The sequence below is a fragment of the Rhododendron vialii genome, chromosome 3a (assembly GCF_030253575.1).
Source record: "Rhododendron vialii isolate Sample 1 chromosome 3a, ASM3025357v1".
In the NCBI taxonomy this organism is placed as follows: domain Eukaryota; kingdom Viridiplantae; phylum Streptophyta; class Magnoliopsida; order Ericales; family Ericaceae; genus Rhododendron; species Rhododendron vialii.
Window position 1 is genome coordinate 7,818,911 of NC_080559.1, and position 19,257 is coordinate 7,838,167.

Genomic DNA, 19,257 nt, shown 5'->3' on the forward strand with positions numbered 1-19,257 from the left:
TTACTGTTGGTAGTAGTTGTATAATTGGTGTACGAAGTTAGAAAGGTGGTGCTACTGGAATATATTTCTTCCATTTGTGTTGGTGATTTGCTACCATTTTCATGACCTAAACGACTCAACCTGCAGATGGGGGAATTGGACTGCTCGAATACAGAGTTGTTGTAGTCTCTACTGGCTTTCCAGGCCAGTGGGATTGTGGTCTTCAGCGTGATTGTGAGTGTGAAAGTGTCTTTTTAAAGCGTGAGTGTGAAAGCGTCTTTTTTAAACATTCTGAACAACTAAAATTTGCGACACCAAGGATCGGGAAAGGTAGTGGATGGCTTTACGAAGGGTTATGTGACTAAGTGAAGAACCCAAAGTGTTCCCTACTCTTTTCTTTCCAACTATGCCCCTAAAACAATACTTTCCATTCCAGATTCGCCCCTAAAACATGTCACTGCTCAAGCGTCCATTCATGTGCTACTCAACTCAAGGTAATTCCAACCGTACGGTGTGCTGGTTAAAGACGTCTCAGTCACGGAACTTTCTTATTTTTTAAGTACTTAGTTTTATTTTACATGGCAAATTATTCTCTCACAATATCTCACTTTTAATTAAAAAAAATAAGTACTTATTTTAGTTAGTGGAACACAACCGCGCATCTACGGAATCCAAAATCACCAAAACAAGCAAATGTTCCTCAGAGAAGGAAAAGTAAATGTTCCAAGGCTCTTGGTTAGTTTCACGATTTCAGCCGGCCATATCAGTTCGTGATTTCACGATCGCTGTTATTCTTCTGATTCTCCATCAAACGCAGAACTATTAAATTAGCCAAATTTGTGGTCGCTAAATGTGTTGTTTGTGCTTTTTTTCCAAGGCAAAAAAACTAATCCGCTCTAATACGAAGGATTGGGGATGTGAGCGTGGAGTTTGAGACCACCACCTAATTACCTAGTTGTTTTCTAAAATTTTACATATTTTGCTCTATTGGTATAAAGTGATAATGTCGATCACAGGTTCATCTAACTTTAATTATAAATGTAGAATCTGTTTTCCAAATTAGAATTCATTTGTCCATGAAAGCTTTTCAAGAACTTCTTTCTTTGAAGTAAATTCAAAGGTTAAGATTTCAGTTGACAAAGAAAAAGAAAATAGATTTCTGTTGGACTGAAAAAAAAAAAAATAGAGATTAGTTGTCCAAAGACTTCTTCACTTTCAGAAGTTATTGCTTTTTTTTTTGGCATGGCTCATTCGTTCGAAAAGACAGAGAAAATATCACATTGATTTGTCCATTTTTTTAATCACCATGTCATTAGGGGGCTAGTAAGGGCAGTTGTCCCCCTACAATTTCAAAACCGAAAGTATTTTTAACGGTCCAAATTTGTTTTCAATCTTTTACCGTTAATAAAAGACTTTTACCGGTAATAGATTCAACAAATTTGAACCATTGATTTTTAAGATGAACGGTTCAGTTTGAACCGCTGACTACAGAGAAGCCGTGTTCTAAATTTACATTGAATTTTTTTATCATAAAAAAAATTAATCGTGTATATTCATTTGCCCCGTTACGTAAAAATTCTGGCTCCGTGTACTGGTGAACCCCCTGGTCAAAAGCAGGAAATCCTTGAGCAAAGAAACCACCAACGATAACCAAGAAGTTTCCCAAAGCAAGCGCCAAATATAAATAACGCAAAAGAGCCAGAGCCATCTGAACCCTTGTGATGTAACATATACGTAACATTCAAGAACAAAAAAATTGTACCAAGTCATAGCTGCACTGGTTGACCGCATTTCACATGTTATAATTGAATGCAACAATTACATGCCTGTTGAGTAACCAATTCCCCAATTCGTTTTTTGATAGCCGGGGCGTGTTCAGTCCAGCTTGCTTGCATCTCAGCTAATTATATCTCAGGGTTGTTACTTATGCGTTCAGTCCAGTTTGCTTGCATCTCAGCTAATTATATCTTAGGCCCTTAAGTTGACGACCTGACGAATCTCTTATAGCTTCAAGATTTGGAACGTCTGGCTTTCGTGACTTCTTGGGGCAAGCCCTTTTAACTGTTGTCTCATGCCCACTTGGCCAAATCCCCACAATTAATTTTTTAAGGTATAAATCTTTGGTGATTTGTTGTTTATAAACTACACTCGTTTAAGTCTGATATGAGATTGACTTATTCATGGAGCTAGCCTCCGCGATTCACTTACTCATAGAGTTGCACCGTCCATTTCAATTATGAATTGAGCGGTCTGGATTTTAATAAAACTCTTCCAATAAAAAGCAGGGAAGACTTTTATTAAACTACGGACCGTTCAAAACACTTTTGACCGCTCACAATTCACCTCTGTAACAACTTACTAACTAACGGAACTCTATGAATAAGATTTTCTAGTCTGATATATATATATATACGGGGCGGTTCCGGGGACACTTAAAAAAACCCTTAAAAAAACACTCCAAATCTTAAATCTCATAGTTCCCGATCAAATTTTGATGATCCGAGCCGCTCAATGTGTTCAGAACGTGATTTTAAGGGTGCCCGAGAGAAACTGGCAAAAAACTAACCGGAAAGGGCTTGATTTGAGTAGTTTTTTATTGGACCGTTCAATAAAGTTCAATAAAAAACTGTTCGGATGAAGCCCTTCCCGGTCTTTTTTTTTGTTGATTTCTCGCGGGCACCCTTAAAATCAAGTTCTGATCACACTGAGCGGCCCGGATCATCAAAATTCGATCGAGAACTATGAAGTGTTTTTTTAAGGGTTTTTTTAAGTGTCCCCGGAACCGCCCCGATATATATATATATATTACAAATTATCAAGTGAGGGATCCCTCACTTTGTTAAAATGAGGGACTTTCATTTTCCGATCAAATTTTGAAAATCCGAACCGTTCAATGTGTGCAGAATGTGATTTTAAGGGTCTTCGCGAGAAATCAGCGAAAAAAATGCCGGGGAAGGGCTTCATCCGAGCAGTTTTTTTTGAACCGTTCAATGAAAACTGCTCGGATGAAGCCCTTCCCGGTCATTTTTTTTGCTGATTTCTCGCGAGGACCCTTAAAATCACGTTCTGGTCACTTTGAGCGGCTCGGATCATCGAAATTCAACCGGGAAGGGGAGTCCCGCATTTTAAAAAAATGCGGGATCCCTCACCAGAACCCGACTGATATATATATATATATATATATATATATATATATATATATATAGACACACACACAATCAGTCTCAAATGAGAGAGTCCCTATTTTAGTTAAAATACGGACCTGCTCATTTCTCCCATTTTTTGATCGAATTTCGATGATCCGAGCTGCTCAATATGTTCAGAACGTGATTTTAAGGGTACCCGCGAGAAATCGGCAAAAAAAATGACCAGGAAGGGCTTCATCCGAGCAGTTTTTGTTAGAACCGTTTGATAAAAAACAAACAAAAACTGCTCGGATGAAGACCTTCCCGGTCATTTTTTTTATTGATTTCTCGCGAGTACCCTTAAAATCACGTTCTGAACACATTGAGCGGCTCAGATCATCGAAATTCAATCGGGAAAGGGAGGTCCGTATTTTATTAAAATGAGGTAATTCTTACGGGAGACGGACTGTATATATATATATATATATATATATATATATATATATATATATATATATATATATATATGCAATGATCGGGAAAAAAGAAAGTCTGATATAAAGTGAATTTAAATCCCAACCCTTTATTTAAATCCCACCACCGCATAAAGAGAATTTTGGACTGTGCTTGTCCTCTCCAAGATTCAACCTGCACACATGCAAAGAAATGGGAAAAACACCTTTTGTGAACCAGAATCGTTTTATACTTCACAATATTAATGTTGGACCAAATGACCCAGCCTTTTGAACCACCCCTACGTGAGTGTTCTCAAAACCTTCCTTTTTTTCTCCTGAGCCCTCTAAACCCCCCCTCTTAACCCATCCCAAACTGTCAACACCTATATAAAACCACTCTTGTTCAAATGTGCTTTCCTTATTATCTCTCTCTCTCTCTCTCTCTCTCACACGCACAAAAAAATCAAGCTTAACCCAATGGCGACGGTTGCAACAACAATCGCAGGAGGAAGGAGGTTCTCGGGATGGACCAATATCGCCTTTACCAGCAGGAGTTTCTCCTCCTACTTCTCACAACAACTAGGAGAAGAGCAGCAGCCACTCTCTCTCTACCATGCCATTTATGAGTTTGTTCTTCCCGTTCTCATCAGCTTTCTCAAACTGAAATATCAGGGATTGGATTCGACTCCGTTCGAATCACACCCGAAAACCATGTTCGTTTCCATTGCCAGCTTGCTTCTGTACTCCTTGGCCTGTGACTACGAACTGAGATTGATCTCTTCGATGCGTGCACCGCCGGCTTATGCTAATGTTCTTCTTCGTGGCGCAGTGGTGCTTGGATCACTCCCTTTGGTGTCTCTGGCATCGGTTATTTTCCCCGACTCGATTAGGCCTGTACTGTTCTTGCTGTATGTCCTGTTTTCAGCAGGCGTGATGGTGAACTTCAGACTTGTGCAAGTGCCGTGGTGGAACTACATCCGACGGAGAACGCGGGGCAATCTTGCCACCCCACAGAGGCGCATCCGACGAGCCCTGATCCATTCAAGTTCATCCGCGGCGCCACATGGCAACACAGGCAGGGAACGTCTTCCGGTGTAAGTAAAAGTCGAATCACATCGTGCTTTAGAACAGGAAACGTGATTTTTCGGGACAGACGATTTCCGACTGCTAGAGAATAAGATGACCGGCCCACGGACCGAAAATTTGTAATCTCAGACATCTCCAGATCCTGCTGCTGCTAGGCTATGTATTATCTATTTGTAAGTTCGTTTTCAAACCTTTTCGGTCGTCTGCCATTTGTTGTATGCTTGTAATGATGGTTATGTTATCGCCCGTCGTAACAACACTCAGTTATTTGATATTTGTACGTACTGATGGTTATTTATGTTATTGCCAGTTGCAACAACACTAGCTCCCTTGAAATAGTTTTGATAATTTTTAGACTATTGTTTGATTTGATTGGCTAAATGTGAATTACTACTGTTTAGCATTCTAATTTGGCTATAATTTGTTAAGGCTGTCCGAGAAAAATCGAGAACTGTGAAACCAGACCGAACCGATCCGTGACTTTTGGATTGGATCCGTGGATAATGGTCCGGATACGGATTCAAAAATTGAAAAACCGTGAGATACGGTTCGGTCCACGGATTTTCATTATCAAGCCATGGATTAACCGAACTAGGCCGTGAAATATTAAAAATAATAAATTAAAAAAATATGTGTACATATATAATATTTAGTAAATAATTAGAAGTTTTACCGATTGTTATAATTTTTTTCAACAATTTTATCTTAATGAGATACTATATTGTAATAATATATAACCTCAGCGGGAAACTGTATTGCATTACTAGGGGGAAAACAATTCTCACACGGTATATACTTACTCCTTCTCCTCAATAATGGGAGATTGTAATGCTTGTTTTTTTTTGGTGGCATGAATTTTTTTTTTTTGTTGGATTTGCAATTTAGTGTTTATAAGATGTAATCTACGGATAAAACCGGAACCGAACCATGACTCACGGATTGGAATCGAACCGTAGGACTTTTGGTCCGGACGCGGATTGTATTTTCTAAAATTCGTGACTCACGGATTAGGATTGGATTCATAGCAATCCGGACCGCGGACAGCCCTATTTATGACTCTTGAAGTATGATGATCCTGGTCGAATTTCGCCAAAAAGCCCGATAAATCTCCCCGGTTCAATAAAACAGAAACTCCTCTACAAACATGAAACGTAAACTGCTGCTGGCTTGTTCTGCTCACTGCAGAATGACTCGACTCGCTTGCTAGATTTTGATTGGGTTTTTGCTGTTGTTTTGGTTTCCATTTTTAGATTGTAGTTGGCTTCCATCTGCTGCTGTCCTCAGTTTAAGCCTTAATTATGGTTTTTATTTGCCAGTGTCGCTTTTCCGGCGGTAGCTCGAGTGGCTGCTTTTGCGATGATCTCTCCGGCGACCATGTTTCTTGGGGATGGTCATTAGCGTCCTTGTTTTATAGGGATGGCAATCACCAGACATGGTAATATCCCCTTAAGCTCAACAAACTAATCTTTGCGGTGGCTGTTGGTGGCGAGCGGTGGGGCAGTCTGGGTTAGGGTTTGGGAGTTTGGGTTGTATTAGGTGTTTTGGGTTGTTTTTTGTTTGGATTGGTTTTTTACCAATCTGGGCTGTTTAAGTGTTTTTCCCTTGGTTTGGACAGTCTGTTGAGTCTTAATCAATTTTTCTCCATGTGTTTAGGAAATGAGGGTTGTGGATAGTCAGGCCGATGTATCTACTCTCCTTTTAGCTATGTACTTTGTGTCTGTCTGAGTTAATAAAAATTTCTGATTTAAAAAAAAAACTACTACGTATCAGATACAGATACTATGGAGAAAAATATATAGAATTTCCCACTAGTAAATCACGGAGGAAATAAAAATTGCTGCCAATGAAATTCGAAATGTACAAAACCACAAACCAAGCGAGACACAAGCAATTTACGTGGTTCTCCCAAAATTGAAGTACGTCCACGGGAGCGGAGTCCGACTCCACTATCAACAAAGGTTTTACAAATAGGTTTACAAGAGATTCAAGATTTCACAGACATCCTAAAAACACCCTAAAGTATATCCAATAAACTCCAATTACAAGAGAGGAAAGACCTAACCAAACGTAGATTGACCAAAACCCTCCAAAACAGAGCTGAAATGGAGAGCCACCAAATGGAAGTAATCTGCCCCAAAGATCCGAATTATCTGCCGTAGGGTAGGAGAACAAAGTGGATGCACAAGAGCTTTTCCTTCCTCCACCGAAAACACAAAACACACACTGATGCACACAGAGCACCGCCGTTGCTTTTCTTTTTCCGGATGAACTGATGGTGTTCTCCAAAGAGACAAAAACAAATAGTATTTGGCTTCCGAGAGAAGCTTAAAAACCCATGTGCAAGCCACGTGCCAATAGAATTTTCTATCCAAATACTAGCCCATACAAATTAGTACTACTTTTGGGCCAAACAAAGTTGTTATTGGGCTTTCACTAAGGACGGAACCCAAGAGATACTTTCCACTTCAAATTTAGGGAAAATGACGGGCAATGACATGTTTTGATAATTAATACCTGCCAATGACATTTTCAGCATTAACAATTGTTCTTAGCATGTCCTTGGAGGGTATTAATTATTAAAACACGTCCTGGGCCGTCATTTCATTAGGAGTAAAGAATTAGAAACATTTCTAGCAAATCGGTACTCTAATCAATCGGAGAAGGAAAAGTAAATGTTTCAAGGCTCTTGGTTAGTTTCACGATTTCAGCCATATCGGTTCTTGATTTCACGATTGTTGTTATTCTCCTAATTTTCCACCAAACACATAACTACTAAATTAGTCAAATTTGTGATCGCTAAATGTGTTGTTTATGCTTGTTTCCAAGGCAAAAAAACTAATCCACTCTAACACGAAGGATTGGGGATGTGAGCGCAGAGTCTGAAACCACCACCTAATGTACGGGATTACACGATGCCTATACCGGTACCACTCCACTTGTGTGTATTTTATTCTCTTGATTTGTGAAATTTCTTGCATATCTGTTCTCTCGTTAGATTTCTTGCTGTTTAACAATCAGTTTGGTAGCAAGGAAAAACAGATGGTTATATAATATGAGACACACCTTTGCAACCATGTGGGGGATTAGCACTCAAGTATATCTAATTACCTAGTTTTTAAAAAAATTTACAAATTCTGCTCTGTTGGTATGAAGTGATAATGTCGATTACAGGTTCATCTAACTTTAATTATAAATGTAGAATTTGTTTCCAAATTAGAATTCATTTGTCCATGAAAGCTTTTCAAGAAACTTCTTCTTGAAGTAAATTCTTTTTTAACACGATAGGGTAATAGAGTAATTCCATCTACCACCTCCACTAGACAATTGCTGACTAGGGAGGGGTATCGGGAGTTTGGGTTAAGTGTGTTTGTTGAAGTAAATTCAAAGGTTAAACAATCTTTAGTTGCATAGCCTGGAATGATGCAGCCCAAAATCTGGTGTGAAATGACAGGAGTCTTCTGCACTGGGTTTGCTCTTTCTTTCTTTTTTAAATGACCTTGTATGAAGCCTTTTGCATGTGGCAGTTTTTTGTTTTGATTTGTAGTTTGGGGTAGTTCCTACCTTAATTTTGCTTTGTATGCTGTTTTGTATCCCTTGCTCAGGATCTTTCTACCCTGTTTGTTTCTTAATACTCCCTCCTTCCCTATTTAATTGTTCACTACAATTTTGCGTGCATTTTCAACAGCTTATATCTCTCAACGTATATTATTAAAAATATACAATATGGATCTTGTTTGATAGTTCTCATTTTTTTCTATAAGACAATGATTTCAAAAACATAAAATGTAATATACGTCGAGAGATATAAATCGTTAAAAATGCACGTAAAATCGTAGTGGACAATTATATAGGGACGGAGGGAGTGTGTGTGTATATATATATAAAGCTTTTACTGACACACCACACCACCCCACCCCCCCCCCCCCCCCCCCCCCCCCCCCCCCCAAAAAAAAAAAAAAAAAAATTAAAGGTTAAGATTTCAGTTGACAAACAAAAAATAAAAGGATTTTCTGTTGGACTGGAAAAAAAAAAAAAGAAGAAGATGAAATTAGGTGTCCAAAGACTTCTTCACTTTCAGACGTTATTGCTTTTTTGTTTTTTGTTTTTTTGGGCATGGCTCATTCGATCGAAAAGATGGAGAAAATATCACATTGGGTTGTCCAGTACTATTTATAATCACCATGCCATTCTACTAGTGAAACCCGATAAATTTTTCGGTGCATATTTCACGTGGTGTCCGTTCGACACATTCAGATCATTCTATGCACTTTTGACGATCCAATTGAAACTCTCTCTCTCCTCTCACTCCGCCACTATCTCTCATTTTTCTCTCTCCAAATTCGAGTCGTCCAAAATCGGAATGGATAGCACGGATGTGCCAAACGGAAGCGGGTATCACATGGTACCCATCCAGCACTGAAAAATTGTTGAGTGAACCCCCCATCTGGTCAAACCAGGAAGTTCTTAAGCAAAGAAACCACCAACGGCAACCAAGAAATTTCCCAAAACAAGCGCCAAATAACGTAAAAGAGCCAGAGCCTTCTGAATCCAAAGTTTCCCAAAACAAGCGCCAAATAACGTAAAAGAGCCAGAGCCATCTGAACCCTTGTGAGTACCGCCACGTTTTACATTCAAGGGGAAAAAAGAAGAAGAAATGTAAGCCTTAGCGCTGCACTGTTTGACCGCATTTCACATGTAATATAATTGAAGAGTAATTATTCAAATGGTCCGGGAGTACCGCCACGTTTTACACCGAACTAATTTACAACTATATGTTCCTGTGATGTCCATACACTTGGTGGTAAACTCCGTAAGAATGTGTGATTATAAAGTGGTCGAGAGTACCATGTGGCAGTGCTCCAAGACTATGGTATAATTTCACTATAATTGAATTACGAAACGAATCTCGTGGAACCATAATGCTTTTTTTGATAGCCTTGGGGTCCAGCTTACTTGCATCTAAATTGCATCTAAACTAATTAATTTATCTCAAGGCTTTAAAGTTGACAACCTGACAAATCTCTTGCAGCTTCTGGATTTAGAAGGTTTGACTTTTGTGAAATTTAATTGATCTTGCCATTTCTTGGGATAAGCCTTCTAATCGTTGTCTTATCCCCACTTGGCCGAATCCCTTGGGTTCCAATTCGACAGTTTAGGTAATAAACCCTCTGGTGATGATTTGTTGTTTATAAACTACACACGTTTAAGTCTTGCCCCAAGAACGCAATGAACGGCTCGGATGCACTGGACGGACACCATATGGTACCCACTCGGCACTGAAATTTTTTCATTTTTCCCAATTTCGGACTGTGCTTGTCCTAGATTCTTTGTGATCAGAATCGTTTTTTACTTCACAAAATACCTTTGTGATCAGAATCGTTTTTTACTTCACAAAATAATGTCGGACCAAATCATCCACCCTTTCGAACCATACACCTACGTGACTACGTGAGTATTCCCAAAACCTTCTTTTTCTTTTCTGAGCCCTCTGAGCCCCCCTCTTAACCCATCCCAAACTGTCATAAACCTGTATAAAAACCTTAACATTACGTACCGCATCAAGATCAACTCCATTTTCATTCACCACAGGTAATGCCTTCTTTCTTAATCTTCTTGTTCAAATGTGATCTCCTTAGTATCTTGTTCTAACTCTTTCTCTCTCTTATTCAGACAGAACCAACCTTAACCCAATGGCAACGGTTGCGACAACAATCGCAGGAGGAAGAAGCTTCTCGGGACGGACCAATAACGCCTTCACTAGCAGGAGTTTCTCCTCCTACTTCTCACAACAACTAGAAGAAGAGCAACGGTCACTCTCTCTCTACCATGCCATTTACGAGTTTGTTCTTCCCGTTCTCGTCAGCTTTCTCAAACTGAAATATCAGGGATTGGATTCTACTCCATTCGAAACACACCCGAAGACCATGTTCGTTTCCATTGCCAGCTTGCTTCTGTACTCCTTGGCCTATGACTACGAACTGAGATTGATCTCTTCGATGCGTACACCACCGGCTTATGCTAATGTTCTTCTTTGTGGCGCAGTGGTGCTTGGTTCACTCCCTTTGGTGTCTCTGGCATCGGTTATTTTCCCTGACTCGATTAGGCCTGTACTGTTTTTGCTGTATGTCCTGTTTTCAGCAGGGGTGATGGTGAGCTTCAGACTTGTGCAAGTGCCCTGGAACTACATCCGACGGAGTACGCGGGGCAATCTTGCCACCCCTCAGAGGCGCACCGGACGAGCCCTGATCTATTCAAATTCGTCCGTGGCACACGGCTACATAGGCAGGGAAGGTCTTCCGGTGTAAGTAAAAGTCGAATCACATCGTGCGTTAGAACAGGAAACGTGATTTTTCCCAACAGACCCGAAAATTTGTAATCTCAGACGTCTCCAGATGCTGCTGTTAGGCTATGTATTATCTGTTTGTAAGTTCATTTTCAAACCTTTTGAGTCGTCTGCCATTTGTTGTATGTATGGTATGTACTGATGGTTAAGTTATCGCCAGTTGTAACAACACTGTTATTTGATAGTATTTGTATGTACTGATGGTTTTGTTATTGCCAGTTTAACGACACTCCCTTGAAATAGTTTGATGATTTTTAGACTATTGTATAAATGTGAATTACTACTGTTTTAGCATTCTAATTCGGCTATAATTTACGACTCTTGATGTACGATGGTCCTGATCGAATTTCACCAAAAAGCCGGATAAATCTCCCCAGTTCAATAAACAGGAACTCTTCTGGAAACATCAAACGTAAACTAGCAGAATGACTCATAGTAACTCGGTGGTGGGTTATCTCAGTTTACTCTGATAGCGTGACTCCGTTGCTAGATTTTGATTGGGTTTTTGCTGTTGTTTTGGTTTCCATTTTTAGATTGTAGTCGGCTTTTTCTTCTGCTGGTGTCTTCAGTTTAAGCCTTAGCTATGGACCTATGGTTTTTATTTGCCAGTGTCGCTTTTCCGGTGGTATATAGCTCGAGCGGCTGCTTTTGCTATGATCTCTCCCGCGTTGGTGTTTTACGGGGATGGTCATTAGCGTCCGTGTTTTATGGGGATGGTAATGACCAGACATGGTAACATCCCCTTAACGGCTCGTGTCATCGTTTCATCGGCAAGCCGCTTTCACCATTGTTGTGCTTATTCTGCTCACTGTAGTCCAAGGTTAATTTTTTTCTGAGATTTCATCAGTGCTTGTTTTCGGAAGTTTGTTCCCTATTCTTGATATCCTGATCTCAGTAGAAAATATTATCCAACAAAGACAACCATAACTCAAATTCAACCATTCTGCACATTATTGTCTCGACAAAGTAACCTTTAAACTGCAGGTATCAGATACTTCCCTCTTCAAATCCAACAAATATATCTGGACCATTGATTGTCGAGATGGACGGTCCAAATCTGCCCTGCAAGACGCCCTGCAGGATTTCCCATTCCGTATCTATGATATCTCGATAGCCTATAATATGGGTCGTACCTCTCATATCTTGCCACATCGCAAACTTCACCAGCTCTACCCAGGAGAAGTACTCTACCAAAACCAGATCCTCTTGTAAGACCATAATAATAGTTTTGCTTAAGCTGCTATATGTAATCTATACTCCTAAGTGAAAGGAAATGAAAAGAAAAGAAAAAGAAGAATACATCTATGAGCTTTTATACTAGTGTTGAGTAAACTCACATATTTGAGAATTTATTTTCATACTCTCTTCTTGTTTGTCCTTTAAATTATGAAATTGTAATCCAAATATTCCTAATTATATTTTCATTGTCTTTCTAGATTAGGTTTAACAAAAAAAAAAAAAAAATCACCCCATCAATTAGAGAGGAAACACGATGGAGCTGTACATTCTGACATCTTACAAATAAAAAAGAAACAAGAAATTTAATAGGAAAAAAAGAAGTAAAAGCAAAAACAAAAATCCAATTTTTTTTTTTTTTTTTGGTTGGGGGGGGGGGGAAGATGAGGCTTTAGGATGATGAATTGCTCGCATGAAGTGCGACCAAGGAAGCGTAGAAACCATCTTTAATGGTAATAAGAGTGTCGTGCCTTCCCTTCTCCACTATCACACCGTTCTTGACCACCGCGATCACATCCGCATTCTTGATTGTGGATAATCTATGTGCCACCACCACTGTGGTTCGGTTCACCATCACTCCGTCTAGCGCATCTTGAACCACTCTCTCCGACTCGGCATCCAGCGCACTCGTAGCCTCGTCTAGTAGCAGTATTTTCGGACTTCTGACCATGGCACGCGCTATGGCCACCCGTTGCTTCTGTCCCCCTGACAACTGCACTCCTCGCTCTCCTACTATGGTGTCGTACCCCTGCAATTTATTTTCTTTTAGAAAAGAATTCTCTACGTGATGAAATACGCATTTTCGGGTTGCGATGGAATCGCCACATCAACAAAAATATACGCCAAAATATGTAAAGATGATGAAAGTGTTCTGACATGTTGTAATCCGCTAATGAAGCTGTGGGCATTTGCCAGCTCTGATGCAGCTAGAATTTCTGCCTCAGTTGCGTTTCCTTCTTTTCCATATGCAATGTTAGCACGTATTGTTTCATTAAACAGGAATGGCTCTTGGCTAACCAGACCCATTTGCTGTCTCAACCACTTCAACTGGAGCCTCTGAATTTCAATCCCATCAAGCGTGATATTGCCTGACTCAGGATCGTAAAATCTTTGCAGCAATGCTATCACCGTTGATTTCCCGCTTCCACTTTCTCCGACCAGAGCTACCGTCTGAAAGTTGAGGATGTTAACAAAATCAAATTGGAGCGAAAATTATTTGGAGAAAGATACCCATGCCATTCTAAATTATCATCAGAATCAGAAATCAAAAGAGGATTCTACCTTGCCGGATTGAATGTTCAAATTGAGGTCCCGGAAAATGTGAAAATCTGGCCTGGTTGGGTACTTGAAGCTTATATGGTGGAGCTCAATCTCTCCCTTCACACTCTCTAGAGTCATCCCGGACTCGTCGCTGGGGTCTATCTCTGACTTCCTGTCAAGAATGGCAAATATGGAAGCAGCAGCAGCCTTAGATTTCGTAGTATCAGAAGCTAAGCCACTTGATTCAGAGATTGCCAAGGCTGCCATGCTTAGAGCAAAGAAAACCTGCATGCGAGGCCACACCCACCATTACAACAGTTAAGTGATTTGAGTGCATATACAATTGCTTGAATGTTTAAGCTTTTGGATTCTTACACGAAATACGCCGTTAAATTTTGCTTTCCCATCGTCAACTAGCTTTGCTCCAACGTAGAAACAACAGGCGTAGAACAAAAATAGCAAGGCGAAAGATACCCCAAAACCTATCCCGCTTATAACGCCTTGCCTTATGCCGGTTTTCATAGGGCCATCGCACTTGCTCTTGTATAATTCCAGCACTTTTTCTTCAGCGCAGAAAGAAGCGATTGTTCTTATGCTTCCAACGGCATCATTTGCAACTTGGCTTGCCTCCTCGTACATCAACTGCACCAATTTACGTCTAGATCTTAAAAGAGGTACAAGGAAAAAACAACATAAAACGAAAAACTTTTAGCAGTACTGAGTACTCCTAAATCCTAAATCTTATCTACTCCCATACTACAGTACTAGTATTCTTTTTCTTTCGAGTCCGAAAATATTGCAATATGTGGCAACCATTGAAAATACAGTAGTAGTGAGAATAGAAAAGCAAACCTTTGCATCTGCACTGAATCCTTGCATGAACTTTAATTGAAGATAACCATTCAATCCCATGAGAGGTAACAAAGAAAGGACAATAAATGCTAGCTGCCAACATGCTGTGAAAGCAATGAGCAATCCTGCAATTGCTGAAGCAGAGATTTGAACAAGCTGACCAAGTGCATCTCCCACTAAAGCCCGAATAGTCGCTGCATCTGCAGATAGCCTAGCTCCAATTGCTCCACTCAAGTTATCGGGCTCATCAAACCAGCTGACCTCCATCTGAACCACTTTTTCGAAACACTTTGATCGCACCCTTTTCGTCAGCTTACAACCAGCCACAGAAAACAAGTATGTCCGTGCTGGATATGCAAATAACGATGCTACTCCAAGGAGTGCAAACATTATGGCCCAAAATTTTGAATCTTTCTTTAGTTGATGGGGTGGCTTGAAAAATGTGTAAATAGCCTCTGATAGCAATAGACCAAAGGTGGGAAGTATTGAACCGTTAATGATTGCAGCAAAAGCTCCGGCTATCAACACTGGAACCTCCGGCTTGTTGAGATGAGCAAGTCGGAGCAGTGAGACTTTTGGAGGATTTCCTAATGATTGGTTGTAGCTGGCTCCTACTTTTGGCAACGGAGTGTCAGAAACATCAAGTCCAATAGGTAGACCAAATGAAACTCTAAGGTGGCGGCTGCTATTTCCTAGTTCAGAAGATCCCCGACTTGTGGATCGAAGGGATGAAATTCGTTGACTTGGCTGTCTTCCGGATTCAATAATAGAATCTGATTTCTCTGGGTCCATTGCAACTTGTTCAGAATCTTTGTTCACTTTTTGCAGCCTAATAAGCTGAGAGTATGCTCCTTCTGGGTCCTCAAGTAGTTTTGAGTGTGAGCCTAATCCATGAACACATAAGACGCGAAATAGTATGAATATTCTCTATCACAAGGAAGCCGAGTTCATATATGTGCGTATGTATATGTATGTCTACGATAATTTTGTTTTCTTTGCTCATTAGCATGTTACCTAAGCAGTAAGGTTGTTCCTAAGATACCTTTTTCAACGATTTTTCCTTGGTGAATCACTGCAATCATGTCAGCATTCCTTACGGTGCTCAAGCGATGAGCAACAATAACCGTTGTTCTACTGACCATTATCTTGTCCAATGCCTCTTGAACAACCCTCTCTGACTCTGCATCGAGCGCACTTGTTGCTTCATCTAAGAGCAGAATGCGTGGGTCTTTCAGGATTGCCCTGGCTATGGCAACTCTCTGCTTTTGTCCACCGGACAGCTGGATTCCATGCTCACCAACCATGGTGTCCAACCCCTAAAATTCAAAATTGAGCTATGGCAAAACAAAGAATCTAACCAACCATGCTCGATTATGAACGAAAAATAAGTATTATACACAACAGTTAATCCAGAAGGGAAAAAAAATCAGAACCTGAGGTAGGACAGCAATGAATTTAGCAGCATTAGCTACCTCAGTTGCTGCTTTAATTTCTTCTAGGGTTGCCCCATCCTTCCCATATGCAATATTGTCCTTGATGCTGCACGAAAACAACACAGGCTCTTGGCTAACAAGACCTATTTTCTCCCTAACCCACTTCAGTTGGAAATCTTTGATATTAATGCCATCTATGAGGACTTGACCAGATTGTGGATCATAAAATCTCTGTATCAGGCTGATAACGGTTGACTTTCCGCTACCACTCTGTCCGACCATAGCTACTGTCATGCCACTTGGGATGGAAAGTGAGAACCCGTTGAATATTTGCTCATCTGGACGGGCAGGATAACTGAAATAAACATCTCTCAACTCTATATCGCCACAAATATCATGTAATTTTTTGCCTTCGTTGTCATATATGTCTATCTCGGGCTTCCTATTTATTGTCTCAAACATCTTGAAGGCTGCAGCTTGACCCGCAGAAAATGCAGTCATGCAGGGAGATGCCTGCCCAAGAGACCTGAAACATCCATATAACACAAAAACTTACAAACATATTAGGAACACAATTTCAGTTACAGAGATGAACAACGTCGCTTTAAGGATCCAAACGGACTTGACTTTTCTAGTACATCGACATAGTTTCAGAAGTGAAACTTACATGGAACCAGTTAGCACAGCAACAATTACATTAATCACTTCGCCTCCGGTGTATCTGTTATTTAATATCATCTTTGCACCAAACCATAGAGCCAAAGAATAAGTGCAAAGTGCAACGCAAAAGACTACTCCAACACCCAATCCAGAAGTTAAGCCTTCTTGAATACCTGACTTGTAAGCATCCAGGAGAGATTTGTCATATTTAGTTATGGCATGCTTCTCCCCGCTAAATGACGCAACCTACATATGCAGTTCGCAGAAAGATGAGCATATATCAGTAAAGAGCAAAACTACAGAGAATTAAAGTTTAAGCAAATCTGCAACATTGAATTGTTTTTTACTTTTTTTTTTTAAAAGAAGAAGAAGAAGAATAGCTTTTTGGATCTTTGACATACTGTTCTAATTGAGCCAATAGTCTGTTCAACCACAATGGCTGCTTTAGCATAAGCGTTTTGGCCGGCGGATGACACTTTGGATACGGCGATGGAAGTGGTTCCACCAGTTAGTACAAGTATAGGAATACAAGATAACAAGACAAGCGTAAGAAGCCACCCCCTGATGAATGCTACCACAAAGCCACCCAAAAACGTAGAGACCAGCTGTATAAATTTCCCAACCTGCATTGAAACACAAAACCCAGATGGACAAATGAAAAACGCAAAAGAAAGTATGGCCTCTTTTTCTTTTCTTTTTTAAGGGGAATGGTGAGTAAGTACCTTCTCGCCCATAGCATCTTGAATTAGAACAGTGTCACCCGACATCCGACTCACAACCTCTCCTGTATTCATTTCTTTGTCAAAGAAAGCTATATCTTGTCTCATTATTGCTTTCAAGTAAAGACTCCTTATTCTTGCTGCTTGTCGCTCTCCCGTTACCATCCAGCAAGACACCTCTGACAAACCGATACAAAAAAAAGAGTGAGGAAAAAATCATTCGGCGTTGACAATACTAATAGTTTGGAGAGTAGGTTGGATGCACGTACGGAGGAATGCTACCACCCCTGCTATCAAAGCCAAATAGACAAATTTCAATGATACCTAATGCATAACCAAGGAAATAATCAGTGACAATATTTCACTCCCAACACATCACAAGAAAAAGAAGCAGGATATATAATTGTGGAACTAATGAACTAGAATTCTATTGAATTCGCCAAAACATCGTAACCATTGAAGAGTAATTAGCACGAGGAAAACTGTAACTTTGTTTACATAGCTCTCCTACGAAGAAAAATCTAAGCAAGAACATGCTAATTGAAGGATGTACTTCTTTAGTTTACCTTAGAAACTACGTGAATCACGTCTTTGTTGTTCTGGTTTTGTCCAAAAGAATTGATTAGTTCGCCGAAGAGTACAGTCATGAAAGGCATGCATAACCCATTTCCAACAGCACCGATGGTACCAACAATCATCAAGCCGACATCCACGGAGTCTGCAAACGAGAAGAGCTTGTAGAACGGAACGGTTTTGGTACCTGTCTCCTCTTTTTCGCTCGCCTGCTGTTCCGGGTCGAGTTGTTGACCCCCGTTTGGGGAGGAACTTGTCGTTGCTGCTGCTGTCGGCGCCACCGCCTCTATTTCAAGTGCAGGGCTTGTTGATGTCGCGGCATCCTCCTCTTGCGTCGGTTGATGATCGCCATCGAAACCATTAGTCTCTGCCATGATTACCATGCAGTTAATAATTCAAGCTAGACTAGTACTATCCAATTCTCCTCCTCTTCTTTCAAGGCAACATGGCTGTTGATGTACCTTGTGCAGGATCTCCCAAAACTAGATAGGAGCCTCTTAGCTGAAAAATTGAAGTCCAACCAGTGAGGCTGATGTCAATAACATATATAACAGCATGTACATATGTAGTTGAGCAGAGAGAGAGAGAGCGGAGAGAGAGAGAAAGAGAGAGAGTGAGAGAGAGAGAGTGACTGAGAGAGAGATGGGATGAAATGGATAGATATTCCACGAACATAGACTTACCTTGCCGGCCTTTGTACGTAGATGATCTCTCTATTCCAAAAGGAGAATGTTTGCGCTTTTTATAAAGCTCTTGTTGGTTTTGTACCTCAACTAATTGCTCTCTCTCTCTCTCTCTCTCTCTCTCTCTCTATTAATAAAAGTTGTGGTTTGGTTGTCTAGATCTCTCTGCCTATGCTCAAAGTAGACTAGTTGGGTATACAATTGATATATATAGTATAAACATTTGTCAAAGTATCATCAAGGGACGTATGAGCTACGCATGAGCTTACGCAATATCACTCACATTTTAATTTTTAATTAGAGTTATAGTAGTAGTTTTTTCTGAAAATTAAATTTTAAAATTGTGTAAGTTCATCCGCCCAATGTCGTTTACCAAGAACTTGGAAAAATTAATATTAATTTTAGTAATATTAATTACTTTTTGTAGTACTATTCTACTTCATAAAATGGATAGAAATGGACAAGATCATAACCAGATATTATTTGGTAGTATTTTGACAATTTATAGTGGCAAACCTCCCTGAATTTTGGCTCAGGTGTTTTTTTTTTTTTTTGTGTTATTATCTTTGTGGTTTTTTGTTTAGCTTCTTGTTATAATTTTTTATTTATAGAGTATTCATATTGAAAAGAATGATTAATCCAAAACGTTTATCACGATAATACCAAAAATTAATGGGCAAATTTTCGTAGTCGTCCCTGTAGTTTTACAGCTGTCTCACTCTCGTCCTTCTAGTTTCAAAGTGCTCTAATTTCGTCCCTGTAGTTTGTTTTACGAAATTAGTTAAATCGTTAACACCGTTAACAAAACTAACGGAAACAAAAAATAATTGTTCTAAGGCCCCATTCCGGAACG

At 40.0% G+C, this 19,257-nt stretch overlaps 1 protein-coding gene across 5 annotated transcripts; it reads right to left on the reverse strand.

Annotated features, from left to right (window-relative positions):
* Positions 1 to 12,336: 12,336 nt before the first annotated feature.
* LOC131318559 (ABC transporter B family member 4-like) lies at positions 12,337 to 18,581 on the reverse strand. Of its 5 annotated transcripts, XM_058348421.1 has the most exons (13): positions 18,405 to 18,581; positions 17,715 to 18,222; positions 17,418 to 17,472; positions 17,152 to 17,327; positions 16,831 to 17,052; positions 16,437 to 16,675; positions 15,770 to 16,295; positions 15,379 to 15,652; positions 14,337 to 15,220; positions 13,860 to 14,126; positions 13,506 to 13,769; positions 13,101 to 13,394; positions 12,474 to 12,972 (listed from the first exon to the last, which is right to left on the reverse strand). In XM_058348421.1, the coding sequence occupies exons 2-13, from the start codon at positions 18,102 to 18,104 to the stop codon at positions 12,616 to 12,618; spliced, it is 3,948 nt and encodes a 1,315-aa protein (XP_058204404.1). In that variant the 5' UTR covers positions 18,105 to 18,222; positions 18,405 to 18,581; the 3' UTR covers positions 12,474 to 12,615. The 5 variants fall into 5 exon arrangements, 3 of the variants coding, with proteins under 3 accessions (XP_058204403.1, XP_058204404.1, XP_058204405.1); XM_058348420.1 differs by lacking the exon at positions 18,405 to 18,581 and having other exon boundaries at positions 12,337 to 12,972; positions 17,715 to 18,299; XR_009197724.1 differs by lacking the exons at positions 12,474 to 12,972; positions 18,405 to 18,581 and having other exon boundaries at positions 13,182 to 13,387; positions 13,506 to 13,656; positions 17,715 to 18,310.
* Positions 18,582 to 19,257: the final 676 nt, after the last annotated feature.

Excerpts from the sequence above, each read along its gene's own strand:
- LOC131318559 (XM_058348420.1), bottom strand. The coding sequence starts at position 18,104 with ATGGTAATCATGGCAGAGACTAATGGTTTCGATGGCGATCATCAACCG. Across the intron at positions 17,053-17,151 it reads AAGATGCTATGGGCGAGAAG|GTTGGGAAATTTATACAGCT; the intron begins GTACTTACTCAC and ends GTTTCAATGCAG. Across the intron at positions 15,221-15,378 it reads AGGAAAAATCGTTGAAAAAG|GCTCACACTCAAAACTACTT; the intron begins GTATCTTAGGAA and ends TTCATGGATTAG.